We start from the raw sequence: 22,070 nt of genomic DNA on the forward strand, positions 1-22,070 counted from the left end.
CTGTATGATTGATTTCTTGATTCTATATCTCCATCTACCAAATAAAATGGACCAAGGACAGGTAGATGCAATATTAATCATTAGTTAATCCACATTTGAAATATACTGTTTCTGTATGGTCACTAAATCTCATTAAAGTCATTAATAGATTGGAAAAAGTACAATGGCAAGCCACAAAACTGATTCCAAATATCAAAAATAAATTATATGAAAATCGACTAAAACATATGAATTGGTTTTCCCTAAAAATGTGTAGACTCAGAGGTGACTTGATACAGGTCTTTAAGACCCTAAAGGGAATTGATAACATCAAAAGTGACATATTTTTCACACTGAGAATCTGACAAGAAATAATGGTCTCAAACTGTCAGGAAATAGATTTAATCTGGAAGTGGGTAGAAACAACTTCACCAACCATGTAGTTAATGAATGGAATAAACTTCCTGCAGAGGCAGTGTAATGTAGTTCAGTTTGAAGCTTTAAGATTCATTTAGATAAACACCTAAGCAAGATGTTGTAATGACTGCCACTTATTTTACATTATTTGTTATTGTCTATTATTTGCTTTTCATTTATTATTAGTTATCTGTTAATTCATTATTATCTACTGTTTACCCATTTGTTTATTATTTAACTATACCTATGCATTTATTTTATTTACTGTTATTTATATTATTATAATATCTATCTCTTTTTATTTATTATTATTCTTTTTTTTTCCATAGCTGACCTAGTTATGGACCTAAAGGTCTCCTGTTAGCATGCTCTGCCTTTGTAAAACCTTTAATGTCAGAGTAATATCTTATAAATATATACACATATATGTATATATTTGGTAAAAGTAAATCAAGAATATCAGAGCAATATACAATTGGAACTAAGGAGTTAAAGAAAGTGGGATCTGAAAAAACTTGGGGGTAATTATCTCAAATGACTTGTCCTCTGATATACAAATAAACAAAATTGTCAGAGAATCAAATAACTTGCTTAGATCAATAAAAATGGTGTTTAGCTATTTGGATGAAGAAATTATAAAAAAAAATATATATATATTAGTCTCATTAATAAGGCCTAGATTAGAGTATGCTGCGACATTATGGTCACCCAGTACCAAAAAGAATGTAAAGAAATTCGAAAGAATACAGAGAGCAACCATGAAAATGGATCCAGCACTTTCAAACTTGTCATATGAAGAGAGACTGGCTAATTTAAAGTTACTGACTTTGGAACAAAGAAGAGAGACAGGCGACCTACTGACCATCTGTAGAATCATGAAAGGCACAGAAATACTTGATAGAGAGGACTTACTAAATTGGGACAAGAAACACAAGAGGACATGGAAAGAAACTCAAAAAGGATAGTTATAGAAGGGATCTGAAAAAAACACCAGTTTTCCACACAGAGTGATGGACACTTGGAACAAGTTGGATGAAACAATAGTGTGTGCAAAAACCATACACGAAATTAAGAGCAAACTAGACCTTGCAAGATACAAAGGTGGGACGCCACAAGCATAGCTCTCCTTCCTGTAAGATACTAGGTAAATACCTACAGGACCCCATGAACATTGTTCCTTCCCTGTATACTACAATTAGGTAAATACAGATTGATGGTATGGTGGCACTGCACTCAACCACTAATTCAGTAATCCAAGTTCAAGTCTCACACAGCGCTGAAAATGACAGCATAATTGCACTGCAAGCTGGTACTCAAACATTGATGGACAGGAGTTTGTGTGTGTGTCTGTATGATCACAGCATTATCCATTGATTGAACCATATACAAGCTCTGATCTCTTATCTAGCAGAGAAAAGTTGTTAATCAGGAGCCCAAGACATAATCTAAGACAATGTATATACATATATAATATACATACACACACACATACAACTATGATATTAAGCTTGTTTATTTGATGTAATGGGTACAAAATAAAGGAGCAAGGATAATATTCATTACAGAGACATGGATCTAATATTTCTGAATGAGCTGTGAGATATTAATATTATTGTGTAGAAGCATACAACATTTCCATGTTTTATTTCTTTTATTTGCTTAGTGATCAACTAGTCTTCCACTATTACAATGATATTTTGTATTCAAGCATATATCCAAGGTCAAATAACATAAGATGGTAATTAGCTATGACCATGGGTCCTTTGCCCTACATACTCACACCTCTTGGACGACTAATATTCAGGTAGTAGCTGTTGGATACAAATACTGACCTATGTTGTTCAAAACACAATCAAATCCAACCCAGTTCTCAGATAATATAAGTATATATTTCAGCCCCTCACAAGTAATGCCTATGTAACAGTCAGTCTCATATACTTACCCTTTAAAACATTAGAAAATTTACTTTTACATCTGTGCATGATAAACATGGTAAACCAATGTCATATATTCAAGTGCACTAAAACATGCATAATTTTAAAGAAAAACTTGAACATCATCTCCACCAGTTGTGTAAAATCATTGCCATATAGAAATTATACTGGCCCCTCTATAATTTCTACATAAGTGCATTATTTGACATACCTATTACTGCACTTGCCAATGACACTCAAGCATATTTGAAATATAAGTACTCTTATAAATTTGTGTTATACACAGCATACAAATTAGTATCAATATATTTGCTATGATGATATATTTTACAGATTTTAATCTGGCTTTCACAGAAGAAATTTAATTCAACTGAGAGTAAACCCTATGCTAATGAAGTGCAGGCTTCCTCAATTGATCATTTCTCAATGATTATTCACTTTACAGATTTCATGCTGGACTGTGCTAAACAATTTTATTTAACTGAGAGAAAGACCTTACTGAAAAGGTTAAAGATATTAAATGTTACAATGCTGGACTGTGCTAGACAACTTTATTTAACTGAGCGAAAGACCTTACTGAAAAGGTTAAAAATATTAAATGTTCCAATGTAACTAACCTCAAGTGAACAAAAAAATTTATACTGGGCACAGCACCTTATTTCTCTAAGACTAATAATAACGAAGGGGTTAGAGATAAGATTCTGATTATGACTGGAAAAAAAGCATTTGACATATAATTTGACATCTCTAAGACTGACTAAAACAGTTACCATAATGTGCTAACCCAGGGCCAAGGTAAGGCCCCTTGACACATTGTTTTATGAAAGCCCTCTAACTTTCCCAGAGTTTTAAGCATTTAGTTGATCATAGAGGTCAGCATTTAATATTTACAATATTTTAAAGCTATTTTTATTTATTTGGGAAAGGCTTCTCTCCTGTGTGCCTCATTGCATACTTTTTGAGTAATCTTTCATAAGAAATTTGTATTACAGGTTACGCTGGAAAGGTCACTTGTATGAACATGGAGATGACTTCCACAAGAAATCTGCATTGCATAGGACATATTGGAATTATTTCCCTCTTTTGTAAATCATTAGTGTGAGTTTGTGAGTTCAGAGCATGCTTGGTTCTAGATATCATATATGTAACTAGGGAACTGTGGAGCTCACATGTTTATGTTATGTACTGTGATCATACTAACACTCATGTAGGTTACCCTTTTTTTCCTCCCATCAGTCTTACTTTAAACAAGGAACTTTTTTTTTTTAATTATCACACAATTTGAAATATAGTTTAAAGAATGTTAAGACATGAAAACTGAAGGTACTATAAAACACTATGCTCCAAAATTACTTTTGTCTCATTACTGTAGTTATGGAATTACTGCATACATCTTTCAGGTAATGCCTTACTGGTTTGAACTTCCTGATGCTCCTCATGGCTGATTTACTAATTCCATATAATTTTGCCACTGCCATAGGCACCATCCCAATGAAGCTTATCCAAAGCTCCACCTTATACACTTATGTTTAATATCTCTTACTTTGTCCCTGTTCTCCTTCAAACACAGTGGTAGTTTCTTTCCTCTACAGTGGCAACCTGCCATAGCTCCAAACATAGCATTGGTATCATAATATTAGAGAATTTTAAATCATATAAAATTCATGAGAGCATGAGCACCTAGCATGAGGCATATAGACCTAGTGTCCTCAAACATGACACCATGAAAATGAATGTTGATACAAAAAATGTGCAGCAACCCCACAAAAGTTGAGCAACTAAGGCAAATGGCATAAATTGAGGAATTTAGGGTTTCACACAGAACTAGTGAATTACAAAAATTGAGTTATATAATACTTGCAAACCCAGTGTCTATGGCGTATATTTCAAGATGATTCTTTTATGAGAAAGCTGCATCACATACTTCTCAAAAGAGTATTATTACTTTTTTTTCTACGTGGAATATCATAAGGAATTTGAGGTCCTTTTGGGAGAACGCTGCATCATACAGGTTCCACTGGAAAGGTGTTTCTCCTGTGTGGTCATCACATGGTTTTTGGTTTTACTCATTTGTGTAAAAAGTGTGTCTCACAGATCACAAAAAATATATATATATATATATATATATATATATATATATATATATATATATATATATATATATATATATATATATATATATATATGTCTTCCCTGTGTGGGTCATATGAATTTTGATAAATTCTACAAAAATTGTGCAGGTTTTACCTTGAGTAGATCATCACATACCTTTTGACATCACTCTTTCATGAGAACACTGTAACACAGGTCACAACTGCACAGATTTCTCTAAAATGTGGATCATCATATGCTGATTGAGATTACCCTAGCTAAAGAAAGCTACATTGCATACATCACACTGGAAAGGTTTATCTTCAGTATAGAACATCATATGAGTTCTGAGATCACAATTTTGTGAAAAAGATGTTTCACATATATTACAATGGAAAAGTTTCACTCTGATGTGGGCCACATTAAGAGATCTGTGATAACACTTATGTGAAAGAAATGCTTCACATATATCACATTGGAAAGGTTTCTTGTGTAGATCATCCCATAGATACTGAGACAGTTCTTTCATGAGGAATCTGCATCAAACAGGTCACAAGGATTTCCCCCACCCCTTCAAGTGTGGGTCATCCTATGTTTTTTGACATCACTCTTTCGTGAAAAAGTTGCAACACATAAGTCACATTGAAAAGGTTTTTCTCCAGTGTGAATCATCAAGTGATTATTAAGAGTACCCTTTCGCGAGAAAGCTGCATCACACACATGACATTGGAAAGGTTTATCTCCTGTGTGGGTCAACATATGAATTTTGAGGTGACCTTTCTGTGCAAAAGATGATTCACATATTTCACAATGGTAAGGTTTATCTCCTGTATGTACCATCATATGAATTTTGTGATGACCCTTTTGTGAGAAAGCTGCATTGCACAGGTCACAAAGGAATGGTTTTTCTCCTGTGTGGGTCATCATGTGCCTTTTAACTGCATCCTTTCGAGAGAAAGCTGCAACACATAGGTCACATTGGAAAGGTTTCTCTCCTGTGTGGGTCATCATGTGATTGCTGAGAGTACCCTTCCGTGAGAAAGATGCACTGCATGTGTTACACCTGAAAGGCTTTTCTCCCGTATGGGTCATAATATGAGTGCTGAGATGACCCCTTCTTGAAAAAGATGCATCACACATGTCACACTGAAACGGCTTCTCTCTCGTGTGGGTCACCATATGAATTTTTAGATGATGCTTTTGTGAAAAAGTTCCATCGCATAGGTCAGATTGGAAAGGTTTTTCTTCTGTGTGGACCATCAAATGTTTCTGTAGAATATTTTCTCTTGAAAAACATGCACTGCATTGGTCACACTGAAAAATTCTCTCTCCTGAGGTGGTCATCATGTGGTATCTGAGATTATTCTTGTGAGAAAGCAACAACTGTCTCACACCAATGCCATTTCTTTTCTTCATCTGTTGATTATATATCTGTAAGTACCTCTTCCAATAAAACCTTCATGGTTATCCTCTCCCTGCCAAATAAGCAAAAAACAGGTGATCTTGTAATAATCAAATTAAGATCCAACTTTGTGAGAACATGTTATTGTACTATGTTTTGTTTAGGAGGAAGTCTACTTTGAGACAATCTGTACACAGATTAAAAAAAATCACTCAAGGGTACTCTAGAATACATCCTGTATTGTGTATTTACTGCCTTTACTCAATCTTATGTCGACATCCCTATAGACCACTCATGTAACATTCTTTTATGGCTGAGACTAATCTTCAAGATAATAAAAATAAATAAAATGAAAATGATCAATCATCCATCCTTTCTACTGCCTTCCTTAAATCACCCCTTTACAAACATTATAATTCCACCTCTATCAACTTCAATTAAATTTCTTCCACCTTTTCACATAAGGAGAGCTGGTAACTGGTAAATGTTCCCTCCTCCTACTATCATAAATCAACTACAAAAAAATAGTTCTACACTAATGCAACAAAGCCTATAGTCTAATATTTCTTCCCAGAGAGATCTATGGGAAGGCCTGAGGAATGTTACCAGGCACTGTTGGGCTGCATGATTCAAGTCAGTAAATCTCAAAGCAATAATCGTTTCAATTATTTTTACTATTACTACTACAACTACTACTATTAATATCATCATTATCATCATTATTACTATCATTATTGCATGAAAATTGAAGCAATCAATGAACTTGTATTCCACACACATCATGACCAATCAGCACTGAACAAATTGTTCTTCCACTAAGATATCTTACAAGTGGCAAAAATTCAATCAAGCCATGGATCACAAATGTACAGGATATGGTGTTCATGATAGCTCTGCACCATTGAAGTTTGCATTCAGGATAAGTGGTGATGGTGTGATATTCAGCAACATATTTCTCCTTGGTATGGTTTTCTTCTTGGATATATCAATATTTACTTCTATGATATATATATATATATATATATATATATATATATATATATATATATATATATATATATATATATATATATATATATATATATAAATCACAACTAACACCACAGTCGGACGAAAGAAAAAGTTGCGTAAGCGGAACTATATATTTCGATTGCTACCTGCAATCCTCTTCAGTAGTACAAAGTGGCAGGGAGGAGGCTATCTTAAGTAGCAACCTCTTACAAAAGAAAGGGAACATGAGAAAATAAAGAACATCACTGCCCCAACCCTAGTTGACCTGAGGTTGACACGAGGTCGGGTCAGGGGGAGGGGGAGGAAGCTTGTTGACAATATTTTTGGTGATGAATAGTCCTGAAATGATGTCTGGGGTCCATTGACCCTTGGAAATATTCATCGTGGGCAGATAATCAATTAATGTTGATTCCACCATTTTCCTTCTGAACCCACACCCTGATTTATAAATGAGATCAGATTTCTCCCAGTCCATCCGGTGATTAAATTTGTTAACGTGTCGAAACACTGCTGAATTTATTTGGCCATATCTAATCGACCTTTTGTGTTCATTTAATCTTGTCCGTAGGTCTCTCCCCGTCTGGCCAATGTATGAAAGGTTACAATCTTTACATGGAAGGGAGTAAACATCTGGGATATGTTCTTCCTTCAACCTCTGGTGAACATTAACAGTTTTTTTATTAATAGTATTAGGGTAGTTATGAATTAAATTTACTTTCTCTTTGGGAAGAAACTTGGACAATTGACTGATGGACTCTGAGAAGGGGATGACTAGGGGATTTTGTCTCTCTTTCTTTGACTTAGTGGAAGGGTGATTGAAAAAACTTGCTCTGGCTTGACTAAGGGCTTTATCCAGAAACCAATGAGGGTAGGCTAATTTTGTTAATTGGGACTTGATAGAAGTTAATTCGTGTTCTAAAAATTGGGGGCTACAAATCCTAAAGGCTCGGAGAAAAAGTCCCGAAGCTACACTCCTTTTAATGTGATCTGGGTGATGACTGAAGAAATGGAGGTAACTACCTGAATGAGTGTTCTTTCTAAAAACAGTAAAAGCAAGCTTATTCCCATTCTTCATGATTAAGATGTCTAAAAAGGGGATTTTGTCATCTTTTTCTCATTCCACTTTGAACTTGATGTTGGTTGTTAAATTATTAAGTTTATCTAGAAAAATATCAAAGGGACCCCAACTCTCATCCCAAAGAGTGAAAATATCAACGTATCTGAACCAAATCATACCTGGGGGTTTAATTGTTGGAAGAAGAACACTCTCAAAGTATTCCATGTAAAGATTAGCCAGAACAGGAGAAAGATTCGAACCCATGCTACAACCAAACTTTTGCCTGAAAAACCGATTTTGAAAGGAAAAGACATTAGATGACACGCAGGTGCGTACAAGAGCAATGATTTTGGAAACCGGAAGGGGGAATTTGTCTTGGAATGGTTGTAGCTTAGTTTCTAGAAAGGACAAAACATCATCAACACAAATGTTCGTTAATAATTTGACAATATCTAGACTTAATAAGCGACGGCCTTCTATGTTGATGTCCTTTATTTTCTGGATGAAATCTTCTGAATGTTTTAAATGAGAATTGGAAAATTTGCCCACAAATGGTGATAATAAACCCGCAAGCCATTTAGAGAGTTTGCTGGAACAAGAACCCCTGTTGTTCCAGCAAACTCTCTAAATGGCTTGCGGGTTTATTATCACCATTTGTGGGCAAATTTTCCAATTCTCATTTGAAACATTCAGAAGCTTTCATCCAGAAAATAAAGGAGATTAACATAGTAGGCCGTCGCTTATTAAGTCTTGATATTGTCTCATTATTTACAAACATTTGTGTTGATGATGTTTTGTCCTTTCTAGAAACTAAGCTACAACCATTCCAAGACAAATTCCCCCTTCCGGTTTCCAAAATCATTGCTCTTGTACGCACCTGCGTGTCATCTAATGTCTTTTCCTTTCAAAATCGGTTTTTCAGGCAAAAGTTTGGTTGTAGCATGGGTTCGAATCTTTCTCCTGTTCTGGCTAATCTTTACATGGAATACTTTGAGAGTGTTCTTCTTCCAACAATTAAACCCCCAGGTATGATTTGGTTCAGATACGTTGATATTTTCACTCTTTGGGATGAGAGTTGGGGTCCCTTTGATATTTTTCTAGATAAACTTAATAATTTAACAACCAACATCAAGTTCAAAGTGGAATGAGAAAAAGATGACAAAATCCCCTTTTTAGACATCTTAATCATGAAGAATGGGAATAAGCTTGCTTTTACTGTTTTTAGAAAGAACACTCATTCAGGTAGTTACCTCCATTTCTTCAGTCATCACCCAGATCACATTAAAAGGAGTGTAGCTTCGGGACTTTTTCTCCGAGCCTTTAGGATTTGTAGCCCCCAATTTTTAGAACACGAATTAACTTCTATCAAGTCCCAATTAACAAAATTAGCCTACCCTCATTGGTTTCTGGATAAAGCCCTTAGTCAAGCCAGAGCAAGTTTTTTCAATCACCCTTCCACTAAGTCAAAGAAAGAGAGACAAAATCCCCTAGTCATCCCCTTCTCAGAGTCCATCAGTCAATTGTCCAAGTTTCTTCCCAAAGAGAAAGTAAATTTAATTCATAACTACCCTAATACTATTAATAAAAAAATTGTTAATGTTCACCAGAGGTTGAAGGAAGAACATATCCCAGGTGTTTACTCCCTTCCATGTAAAGATTGTAACCTTTCATACATTGGCCAGACGGGGAGAGACCTACGGACAAGATTAAATGAACACAAAAGGTCGATTAGATATGGCCAAATAAATTCAGCAGTGTTTCAACACGTTAACAAATTTAATCACCGGATGGACTGGGAGAAATCTGATCTCATTTATAAATCAGGGTGTGGGTTCAGAAGGAAAATGGTGGAATCAACATTAATTGATTATCTGCCCACGATGAATATTTCCAAGGGTCAATGGACCCCAGACATCATTTCAGGACTATTCATCACCAAAAATATTGTCAACAAGCTTCCTCCCCCTCCCCCTGACCCGACCTCGTGTCAACCTCAGGTCAACTAGGGTTGGGGCAGTGATGTTCTTTATTTTCTCATGTTCCCTTTCTTTTGTAAGAGGTTGCTACTTAAGATAGCCTCCTCCCTGCCACTTTGTACTACTGAAGAGGATTGCAGGTAGCAATCGAAATATATAGTTCCGCTTACGCAACTTTTTCTTTCGTCCGACTGTGGTGTTAGTTGTGATTTATATATATATATATATATATATATAATTTAAACCCACTCTCGGAGAAAGATAAGCTGAGATACAGAGTAAGCCATATATTTCAACCACTAACTGTGGTCCTCATCAGCAGTTCCAGTTATTGGGTACAAAGACAAGAACTTATATACAGGGGACGAAACATCTGACCTTAGTCAGGGCACATGACCTGAGGCTTACTGAGTTCCCTATTGTAGCTCCCTCCTCTGTATATAAGTTCTTGTCTATGTACCCAATAATTGTAACTGCTGAAGAGGACGACAGTTAGTGGTTGAAATATACATTTTACTCTGTATCTCAGCTTATCTTTCTCCGAGAGTGGGTTTAAGTTTTATTTTACTCTTGTGTTATGACATCTATGTTACTTGATATATACACACACACACACACACACACACACACACACATATATATATATTATATATATATATATATATATATGTATATATACATACATATATTTCATATACAAACAAGCTGTATATGAGAAGTATCTAGACCTCCCTTTCTGTATCTAATATTGAGGGAATATTTGGAAAATAAGGAATCCATTGGTGGGTGGAGACATTACTATAATACCATTTAGGTTAGTCTAAATCTTCACTTTACAATTATTGGCTGAAATTTTCTAGAATAATTCATTTTTAGACATTCATGAATGAGTTGATCATATACTGTTTCCTAACCAAAACCCTAAGTTTTCTCAACACTCATCAAGATGACAGGCAGGAGAAGAGAGGGGATTATGATTCACGCATGGCTCACTTATGACAGTAAAATACATTGTATATTGATCTTATATTAACACTGATAAACCAGTGCCTCTAGATTCAGGGACACCATCATGCTAAAGAATGGGAAACATAGAGGTTGTAGAGAGATTTAGGGAGGGTAGATGAAAGGAGGGATTGCTGAAGCTAAAAGTGGGATGTCATCTCTCTGATTATAAAAGAATGCTACATGACTCTGTACCATAAGTGTGTTCTTAAAGTCCCTAAAGTTTGATTGCATGAAATATGTAGTCAATAACTCATGAAGATGCCTTTCTATAAAATCAAAGCTACACCACAAAACTAATTAATATCCCTATGAATCATGGACATAAAGTGAACATTTACCACACAAAACCATAAAATATTCCATTTCCTCTAAAGAATATATATGTACTGATCTATCAGTATTTTCTTTTATGAAAGTTGCACAACTAATTCCTGAGAATATGTGTTTCTAGAAGCCTGACATTCATGGAAATTACACAATAATGTCACACATCTGGTACTGGTGTTTTTACTGGTAAAATACACTATGTTAGACTATGTATGGTTTAAAACAAAAATACACCTTACACGGATGCTATCCTGGAACTCATCAACTTCTAGAACATTTCTTTTGGAAGTATTTTTTTTTTCTTATATATCAAGTATATCCACCCTAAACAAAATTTGAACCTCTTCATACTCTTCTCCTCCCTGTAAATCAAAAATTATTTTGCTTCAACATGTCATTCATTTGACCTCATCACTGACCTGAAGTTACATCGCAATACATGCAGCTCAATTGATTTATTAACCATGCTAGCCTGCCTTGGATAGGGAGTAGAATACCTACATATAACCATTTTCCTTTAATTACTTTGTTGTTGTTGTTGTTATTGTTTGTGTTTACAATCTTCGTGATATTTCTGAATTTCAGAAAAGTATAAACAAATTCAGAGATTCCTGCAGCTCTGTGCAGAACCACCTTCGTTAGAAGTTGCTTCACATTGTTTACACCTGGCTAGAGAAACGACTAAAATATGGTTTGCAAAGGGATGACTATTCTTTTTTGTATTTTCTGGTCGCGGGAACTATGACTAATTGATTGTTGTTGACATGTTTTCTTTTTGTTGTAGTTTTTCTTTTTATTCTTATTCTCTAGGTTTCGACAGAACGCAGTTTGATTGTTTTCCTCTTCAACGTCTAATCAAAAATGTATGCTATTTAAATTCAAATGATGAGAGAAACTTTAATCAAACTGACAGAATAACGCAAAATTTAGTTCTTGAATATTGTCTATATGATAATCACACGCTATTATATATAAGAATAAGACTGCAACCATAGGGCTGGTATCGCTATTGTGTGTCACTCTATGATCATTGAGAGTACATCTAGTAAGAAATCTGCATCACACACGTCACACTGGATTTTTTTCCTGTATTTACCTACTCGGAGTATTCAGGAAAGGAATATCAGTCCTTGGATCCCGTCTCGTATTCTCCAACCTATTGTACCAAGCCTCACACAAATTTTGGCCCTTTTCTGGGAGATTTTCTTTAATGTTATTTTGGAAAAATCTCTCTTCTGTTACGTGCAAAAATAAATAAAGAGGTAAATAAAATAGAATATCTGCATTGTGCAGATCAGACCGGAAATGGTTGTCATTTGTTTTTCTGTGCTGATCTTCATATGGTTTTGGAGTTTATTCACTCGTAAAAAGATACAACTCGTTGCTCACAGTGGATTTTTTTTTCTCCTTACTCTGGGCCATTATGTGATTACTGATAAGAAGTTTTCGTGAGAAAACTGCACATCACGTACAGAACTGGGAAGTGGGTCATCATATGAACCCTTTAGCGAAAAAAAAGTGAATTACACAAATTGCACAGGAAATATTTCTCTGCATGTGGGTCATCATGCTATGAGGTTAGAGATAAAATCTTTCCGAGAAATGTATCGCATTAAATTTCTCTTCTGTGTGGTTCATATAATTATTATTGTTATTGTTGTTAGATCACCGTTTCATGGGAGGACTGCATCACATGGACTGTAATTGTAATGTCTTCTTCGTGTATGGATAATACTCGCTGGGTCCCGCTTCCTACTAATTTATTGTACCAAGTACCTACTAATTTATTGTACCAGTGGGGACAATAACAGCCTGTCGTACTGAACTCAAGACCTCTGGATTCTGGATTCCTAGGAAAGACCACCTCGCTTGCGCGGGATCGTTTTTTTTTTTTTTTTTTTTTTGTGGGAGGGGAAGAATGTCTGTAAGAAAATGAAAAGACAGTAGTGTATAAAAGAGGGCTATTGCCACCGGGCGATTTGCGAGCGATTAGGGGCTTGTTGGTGGTCGTGACTCGGGAGAACTGGGCTGGGAGCTTGGACGGCGGCGTCAATGCCGGGAGGAAGAGCAGATTATATCACCAACGAAAGTTTGGAAAATGGTAGGAGACGTAGTAGGAAAGGTGGAAAAACGGAAATATTTTTAGTGGGAGGTAAACTGAAATGAGAAGATGTAGTATAAGAGAAAGTTAGAAAGGAAGCGAATTTTAGTCGAAGAAAAAGTAAGTGTAGTTGTTTGTGCGTGGGACGTGGCTATGTTCGTGAGAGGTGTGTGTGTGTAATTTACAGCGAGTAGATTTCACTTCCCGCGTGTAGAGGGCGTTCCTGATTAGCCCCAGGTAAGGCATGAGAATTCCTGTTTTACCCCAGGTTGGGTTTAAGCTGTTTGCATATTTTTGTAGCCTGTCAGTTAATGGGCTACATGCGATATTATTATTATTATCATTATTATCATTATTACTATTACTATTATTATTACATAATTATGGCTATCACCAGTCAAACTGGTGAAGGGGTGTATTACTTGTAGGTACGGTTATACACGTCTTTTCGTGTACACCGCACGTGGGACGGGCGCAGTTGACAGATAGTCTGTAAGGTGTGGTCTAGGTGTAATATGTTGTATCAGATGTTTGTGTTTGTCGTGCAGTTTTTCTAGGTGTCTTGAGTGAAGTTTGTGTTTGTGTTGGTCGAGTGGACGGATGTTGGAAATTTGGTGTAGAGACTCAGTGGTTCTGAAGTCGCTCCATCGCGAGCCCGTGATGAACTGGATAGCGGCATTCTGAACCTTCTGATGCTCGTAGTTATTAGTGGCACATGTCAGCTGGCTTAGTCCCAGGGACTGGCACAGAATCGGTCTGACGAGGGCAAGGTACAATCGACGTTTGGTTCTCAGTGTTGCAGTTTTGAAGCGTCTTAGCTTACCCAGCACAGCCCTAGCCTTCGCTCCCTGCTTGCGGAAGTGTGGGGTCCAGGTAAGGCCACTATCAAGTGTGCTACCCAGCACACGGGTATGGTCCTTCGCTGGGATGTTTGTGTTGTTTATTTCAAGAGGAGTGTTTGTGATTGTTCTGTTGGTTCGTTTGCAGCAGAAGTATACAGCATTGCATTTCGACGCGTTGGTCTTAATGCGCCACTGTTGCTCCCACGCGTGTGCCCCGTCTAGGATGTTTTGCATTACGTGTAACGCTCCCTGCAGCGTTTTATGTCTGCTTATGTGATTAGTGTCGTCCGCATACGAAAGAGTTAGAGCCTGGTTGCGTGGATAAGCTGGCTCTGGGAGGTCATTCGTATATAGATTGTACAGAGTGGGGGCAAGGACTGACCCTTGCGGTACTCCAGCCTTTGGCACAAAAGGTTGGGACAGACAGCCCCGCCACTTTATTCTTATTGACCTGTCGTCCAGGTAGTTGCAGAGCAACCTTGTGAACGGCAGGGCAAAGTCGAAGTTGTGGTACAATTTGTACTTAAGGCCTTCATGCCAGACAGTATCGAATGCCTTCTCCACATCCTTACAAACCAAAATGGCCTTACCAGGGCGACCGTCTGGCGGTCTTTGAACCCATTGAGTGATTATGGATATTACGTCGTCTGCACCGCGCCCCGGCCGAAAACCAAATTGGCAATCCCTCAGCACATTCTCCGTCTCTAGGTACACGGTCAGGCGGCGGCATAAGACGTGCTCAAACACCTTTCCAAAGTACTCCAGAAGGGAGATGCGCCTGTATGAAAGGGGGGCGGAGGCGGGTTTCTGGGGCTTAGGAATGAGGATGGTGTGGGAGGCCTTGAATAGTTAAGGGAAGTACCCAGAGGCTAGTGAGCTATTACATAGTGTCGTCATGTGTGAGATTATGTTGTCTGGCATACGTTTGAGTATGTGTGCATCGATGCCTGAGGGGCCAGGGGATTTTAGTTTTAATGCCGAGATAACCCCCTTTACCTCCTCCAAAACGATGGGGCAGATAAGGGAATCATCTTCACCTAACTGAGAGAGATCAACAGTCTCGTCGGGAATGAGGTCACTACAGCTGTTCATGAAGGAGTTAACACTGTGCAAGGTGCTAAAGCAATGTGGTCCTTGCACAGGATAGGGTTTAAAGACCTCACTCCATGCTGATGCCAGATGGTCAGCTTGGTGTTGGGGGAGTGTGCAGAGTGGTTAAGATGGTTGATGACCTTGGGTGGAGGCACAGAGCACTCCTCCAGCTCACGTTTGAGGGTCCTCCAGAACTTGGAAGGGTCCGTCTCACAGGCGCCGGAGAGCGAGGCCATCAGTTGCTCCTCCTCTCGATGTGAATCGATGTAGAGGGACTTCCTCAGGCTACTCTGTAGCTAGTGCATGTCTCGTAGGATGGCGACACGGGCCTCTAGGGGTGCTTGTAATAGATCTGTAAATCTATTCTGTAGTGTAATGCGTAGTCTGTTAGTGCGCATAGAAGCGGTGAACGTGGCAACCTTTCGGTGCTTTGTTCTAGGAATGTGCTTTTTTACAGCGTTTTTGACAAACTTTGTAAGTGAGCGCCATTCCTGCTCTATCGCCGCTTGTGGAGTGTTGTCCATGTTTGTGTTGGTGTATGTCGTGAGAGTGTTTTTGAAGCCTTCCCAGTCGGCCTGACCTCAAGAGGGGAGGGGGCAAAAAGTCACCTTTATAACTATGACATTCACAATCAACCAATGAAAATGCCAAACTCATCGTCACCAGGAAAATCTATTCTCCGATTGGCCTCCAGCAAACCAATCAGTGCGCTCCATTTGCCAGCGACTCGCAGAATAGTTTCTCCCAAAATAGTGTATAAACAGGTCAAAATAGCGCTGATCTGTCTTACCTGAATTTTCTCACGTATTTTAACAGTAGACACCGAAAAAGGCAAGTACCAAAAGCATTTTTGTTATATACCTTATTATATTTTTCTTTGATTTATACCATGGTTTTAGTGAATATGTTTTTTATTACAGTCTAGACATACAATACTTTATTTGGTAAACCATTCTACTTGTAAAATGCTCTCTTTGTGAAACTGCATTATGTGACATTATATTTCTTTGGAAGCCTGAGCCTATGTTCTTGTGTATTATATATGATTGTCATTTTGTATAAACAGGTCAGAATAGCCCTGACCTGTCTCACCTAATTTTTTCTTTGGAAGTCTGAGCCTACGTTCTTGTGTATTATGTACGACTGTCATTTTGTATGAAAGTGGTAGTTGTCGACAAGTATATCTAAGTAAACAATATGTGTATAGGGAGCCTTCTGAGTGGCTACTGCGCCTCCCAGCCGTAGTAGTAGTAGTAGTAGTAGTAGTAGTAGTAGTAGTAGTAGTACAGGGTAGGATAGGTAAGATGGGGGAGAGGGGGGAGGAGGGGATTTGAAGGGTTAGTGTAAGGGAAAAAAATGAAATGGAAGGAAGTTAGAGTTATGATAGGTGTGGGGCAGACTCACTTGCTCGGATATATGTTATATCTTTTAAAAGCTGTAAAATGAGACGTCACACTAACTGCTAGCCGTTGTAGTAGTAGTAGTAGTAGTAAAGGGCAGGAATGATAAGATAGGGAAGAGGGGGAGGGGGGTTAGTGTAGAGAAAGAATGAAATGGAAGGATGTTAGAGTTCTGATGATAGGTGTGGGGCAGACCCAATTGCTCGGTATGGTATTACATAGCGACTTCTGCGACTTGCAAGGTAAGACCACCCGCTTGCGCAGGATCGGTTTTTGTGGGAGGGGAAGAATGTCTAAGATTTTTTTCTTTTTTAGAGCAGGATAGATAAGATGGGGGAGAGGGAAGTTGGTGTGACATCTCACTTTACAGCTTTTCCAAGTACTTGAAAAAACTGTAATAAGCGAAACGTCATACTAATTAAAGCTCCGTCCTCACATGATGTATATTTCGATACAACTGTCTGCATTCAACAAAAATTGTCTCTTGTGTGGTGCTTCGTATGATTTTTTAGACTACTTTTTCATAGAAAAGGCTCTATTAAATAAGTTTCCCTCACTATACGATCTGGCTACGTTCCTAAAACCAGATCGAATAACAAACCAGTAGTAGTTGTTGCAGGCCGCTTGGAAGTCGTCACGTTATGTATTACTCTCTTATAAGCAACAATGGATATGAAACAACAGGAGAAAATAAACTGACACTGATACACGGGCCGAGGGATTAAATACAACTGATTAAAGAACGGGAACGAGTTTTGGTTGGTGGTCGATGGAGCGTGGGTGGCGCTGCGATCGCGGTGCGTTTGTTTACGGTTTGGTGATCGTATAATCGAGAGCCTACATCGAAAGACGATCGTATAAACGAAATATCAGATATCGAACCATCGAATAGCGAGGGGAATTTGTATAGGCCATACTGGGAATATTTCTTCCTGTGTGGACAGTCCTATGGATTTTTATAAGGCAGTTTTGCAAAAAGGACGTTTTCCATAGGTCAAACTGACTAGGTTTGCACTTTTGTGTGAATCATCATATACCTTTTGACAACACTTTCTTGTGAAAAAGTTTTGCCACAAGGTAACACTGAAAATATTACTCTCCAGTGTGGATATGATAATTGAGATGACATTTATGTGTGGAAATTGCATCACATGTCACACTAGGATGTGTTAACCATGGATGAATCATGTTCAATATATCAACTTTGATTGCCCCTTCATGAAAAAGATGCATAGGTCACACTAGAAAAAAAAATCCTGTTTTTTATATAACCCTTTCTTAGGAAGGGTGCGCCGCACAGACCAAATATCAAAGGTTCTTCTGGGTTGGTACATATGCCAACTGATTTCACTTTCATCGGAAAACTACATCACCTAAATCATTGAAACGGTTCTCTTCAGTGTGGCTCATTATACGATTACTAAAAGTGCCCTTTTGCGAGAAGGCTCTCTCATACAGGTCACAATGGGAAGGCTCATCCCTTACATTGGTCACCATATGAATTGTGAGATTCATGGAGAATGTGCACTTCATAGGTCACAATGAAAAGGTTCCTCTCCTGTGTGGGTCATCATACACATTCTAAGATGATCCTATTAAATACTGATGTTGTGTATGAATCATATTAGAAATGTCTTACTCCCGTGTGAATTTTCATGTGTCTCTTGACATCACTCTTTCGCGAGAAAGCTGCAACACAAAGACCACACCGAAAAGGTTTCTCTCCAGTGTGGGTCGTCATATGACCACTGAGATGACCCTTTTGTGTAAAAGATGCGTCACATAGGTTACACTGAAAAGGCTTATCTCCTGTGTGTGTCATCATATGAATTTTCAGATTACCCTTTCGTGAAAATGATGCTTCGCACGTATCACACTGGAAAGGTTTCTCTCTACTATGGGTCTTTATGTGATAGTTGAGATTACCCTTTTGTGAAAACGAGGCATCACACAGATCACACTGAAAAGGCTTTTCTCCTGTGTGAGTCATTGTATGCCGTCTGGCATCACTCTCTTTTGCAAAAGCTGCAACACACAGATCACACTGAAAAGGTGTCTGCCCAGTGTGAATCATCATATGATCAGTGAGGGAGCCCATTCGTGAAAAAGCTGCACCACACACATCGCATTGGAAAGGTTTAGCTCCTGTGTGTGTCATCATATGAATCTTCAGATTACCTTTTAGTGAAAAAGATGCCTCACATAGGTAACATTGAAAAGCTTTTTCTCCAGTGTGGGTTATCGTATGATGTTTTAGATTACTGTGTTGTGAAAAGGACGCACCGCATAGGTCACAATGAACAGGTTTCTCTCCTGTGTGGGTCAACATATGATTTTTTAGATTACCCTTACGTGAAAAAGAGGCATCGCAGAAGTCACACGAGAAAGGTTTCCCCCCTGTGTGGGTCATTGTATGTCTTTTCACATCACCTCTCCTTGAGAATGCCGTCCCACACACTGAAATGATCTCTCTCCAGTGTGTAGTAGCATACGTATTCTACAAGTACTTTCCTGCAAGGAAACTGCATCACTCAGGCTATATCGAAAAGGGTTCTTTAGATCATGGGTCATCATATGAACTTTGTGGAAACCCTTTAGTGTGAACACTTCATCACAAAGGCTACAATGAGTTTCTTTCTCGCCTGTGTGTATTATCACGTGATCAGTGTGGTCATTCTCCTGAGAGAAAGAGGCATTATGTAGGTCGCACTGGGGAGGTTTCCTCCCTGGATGGTGGACTATCACATATTTCTGCACGTCACTCTTTCTTGAGAAACCTTCAGTGTAGTAGTCACACTGGAAAGGTCTCTGTCCTGTGGTGGCCATGATATGGAATTCACGATTACCCTCATGAGAAATAATGGGGGATTATTCTCACTAGTAATAATATGTAGTTCATATCAAACTTGTTTCTTCCCTGTTTTTGTCATCTGGTGAGTATCTTGCATGTGTAAGTACTTCTCCATATGAAACATTCATGGTCATCCCTTCTCTGCAAAAACGAAAGAAAAATTGTTTGAAAAAACATAATTTAATTTTCAGAGGACATGTAAAATCGTAACCGCTTAAATGTACAGGCCTTAAAAAGCACATGTCTGCTGGCTTAACAGGCAGCTGGTGCCAAAGGAAAGAAATCACAGTTGCGTCTACAATCATTATACTCCCTGATTAAACTCTAAACTCTATATGAACAGGAATCAGTGGTTTACATCCGAAGTCATCCGTCATAAGGTGCTTTGATAAGGTCTTCCGAGCCATCTGTGCAGCAGATGGTACTCCTCGGTGGCGCCATGCCATGTTTCGTTCGTGCAGGATCATATAAATTATTCTCCGAAAAGGATATCATGGAGAATACCTCAGAGACCAGCTGCCTTGGCGGAAGACACTACAGATCCATAATCTCCTTATGGAGAGTAGCCACGACGTCGCGTCGTCCAGGAACTTGCCCGCATCATTTTCCCGCCTTCTCCAGGACCCCAGTAAAGTGTAATCTCTTTCGGTGCCTGGGGAACTATGTTTCTTGCTGGAAAACTCCCAACCTTATTCCACTACAGCACCCCTCCGCTCTCCCCCCCCCACTCTCATTTCGCGATTCTTCCAGCTCGCGTACCTTGTCCCCAGGACACCTACGAGAGCTGGACAGTGTGCGGACTACCTGGAGGTAAAAGGTCCAAAGGACTGGACGAGTTGCACCGAAAGCCTCCCCAGTCATCGATCTCATGTCCTAGACTCCATCTACAGATTTCTCCTTGAGGTATTTCCTTGTTAAATATATCACACATAAATCCAGTCTACTAGATACTGCAACTGGCGGATCCAGTCCATAGTGAAGTCTTGGAAGAGAAACGACCAGGGTGACCAGACGTCCCGTATTACACGCGATCGTCCCATATTTAAAACATTGGTCCCGCGTCCCTTATCGACCCTCCCCGGGACACGTTTTGTCCCGTATTTTCAAGATTTAACACTTCGCATAAAAAAAAAAAAAATTAGACGAATTTACATTTTAAAGATATATTAATTCAAAATCAACAATATCTGAATGAAATTAAGTGTATATATATATATATATATGTACACACACACACACACACACACACACACACACACACACACACACACCGGGGTTCGATTCCCCGGCCGGGCGGAGATAAGTTGGGTTTGTCTTCTTTCACGTGTAACCCCTGTTCACCTAGCAGTGAGTAGGTACGGGACGTTAGTCAAGGAGTTGTGACCTTGCTGTCCCGGTGTGTGGTCTCAGACCTACCCAGAGATCGGCAAATAATGAGCTCTGAGCTCACTGCCGTAGGGTGGTGTCTGGCTGTCTCGACAGAGACTGCAGCAGATCCGAGGTGAATACATATATATATATATATATATATACATATATATATATATATATATATATATATATATGTATATATACACATAGCACCGAGCGAATCTGGCACAAATGCTTGAAACAAAATATACAATGGGTATACCCCTTTAAAGTAAGTGAAAAAAAAATGTATAAATCAATAAAACAGGTCCTGGAGCTTGTTTTGTGCGTTTCACATAGCCGGTACATATTGTCCACGTACCTCTCCAATTTAGGTGTCCCATATTCCAGTTTTCAAGTTTTGGTCACAATGGGAACGACTACCACAGCGGTCCAAAAGCCTCGGCTTCAGACTTCGCTGCACTGATCGATCCAAAAACATTTAAGCTCTTTGGTAGTTACAATAGCAAGGCTTTGTAAAGTAAAAATACTGAATATTTTTCCTCTGTATAATCAGGCAATGCGTTATGGAAATTAGGGGGAAAAATGCAAGATTCCTGAGAATACATACCTGTAAAATTCATACAATGACACTGTCACAATTACATACTGATGCGACGAATGCTGGACGAATACTGAATATAATATTGACATGTTACCTGTTTATAAATTCAAACATTCAACTAGGGTAGGTTAGGCATATTTTAGGAATGATAAAATTTTAAGTCAACTATGCCTGGCCTTGCTCTTAGTATTTCCGATCAACTACCATACCAGTGTCATATAATTCAACATGTCTTGTTTTGTTTTTTTCTGGAACCGTTGTTTTACTCAAATTCGGGGCTTTTATCGTCTGTCTAGTAGTCCAACCACAAGCATGGCTGGATCTCCTTTAGATTCCTTTCGCACATTGTAGATTTTGAGCTTGTCTTGTCAGCAATCTAATCTCATTATTCATATTTCGTGTTCGCGTTATCATCTATGCAATGAGCACATTTAAATAAAAAATAATTCCACTCTACTTCTGACGGATAAACAAAAACATTCGTAAATATATACATACAACTACCTATTTCATTACCTTTGTGGCCTTCTCCGATGTTTGAAGTGTTGTTTTACATTTATGGATTACAAAAAAATCGCACCAAATTCACAAAATCTAGCAACTATAT

The 22,070-nt window shown here is 38.3% G+C and overlaps 1 protein-coding gene across 1 annotated transcript in view; it reads right to left on the minus strand.

Moving 5' to 3' along the window:
- Window positions 1-19,078, minus strand: part of LOC143030346 (uncharacterized) — a 33,056-nt gene extending 13,978 nt beyond the window's left edge. The window contains exons 1-5 of the mRNA XM_076193499.1: window positions 18,265-19,078; window positions 18,011-18,164; window positions 17,734-17,851; window positions 4,999-5,877; window positions 4,714-4,852 (exon numbers count right to left, since the gene is read on the minus strand). Coding sequence (XP_076049614.1) covers window positions 4,714-4,852; window positions 4,999-5,877; window positions 17,734-17,851; window positions 18,011-18,164; window positions 18,265-19,047 — 2,073 coding nt within the window. The 5' untranslated portion in view covers window positions 19,048-19,078. The remainder of the gene's footprint in view (window positions 1-4,713; window positions 4,853-4,998; window positions 5,878-17,733; window positions 17,852-18,010; window positions 18,165-18,264) is intronic.
- Between the last annotated feature and the right edge of the window lie 2,992 nt (window positions 19,079-22,070).

The sequence above is a fragment of the Oratosquilla oratoria genome, chromosome 12 (assembly GCF_046742065.1).
Source record: "Oratosquilla oratoria isolate Oo_2021 chromosome 12, ASM4674206v1, whole genome shotgun sequence".
NCBI classification, from domain to species: domain Eukaryota; kingdom Metazoa; phylum Arthropoda; class Malacostraca; order Stomatopoda; family Squillidae; genus Oratosquilla; species Oratosquilla oratoria.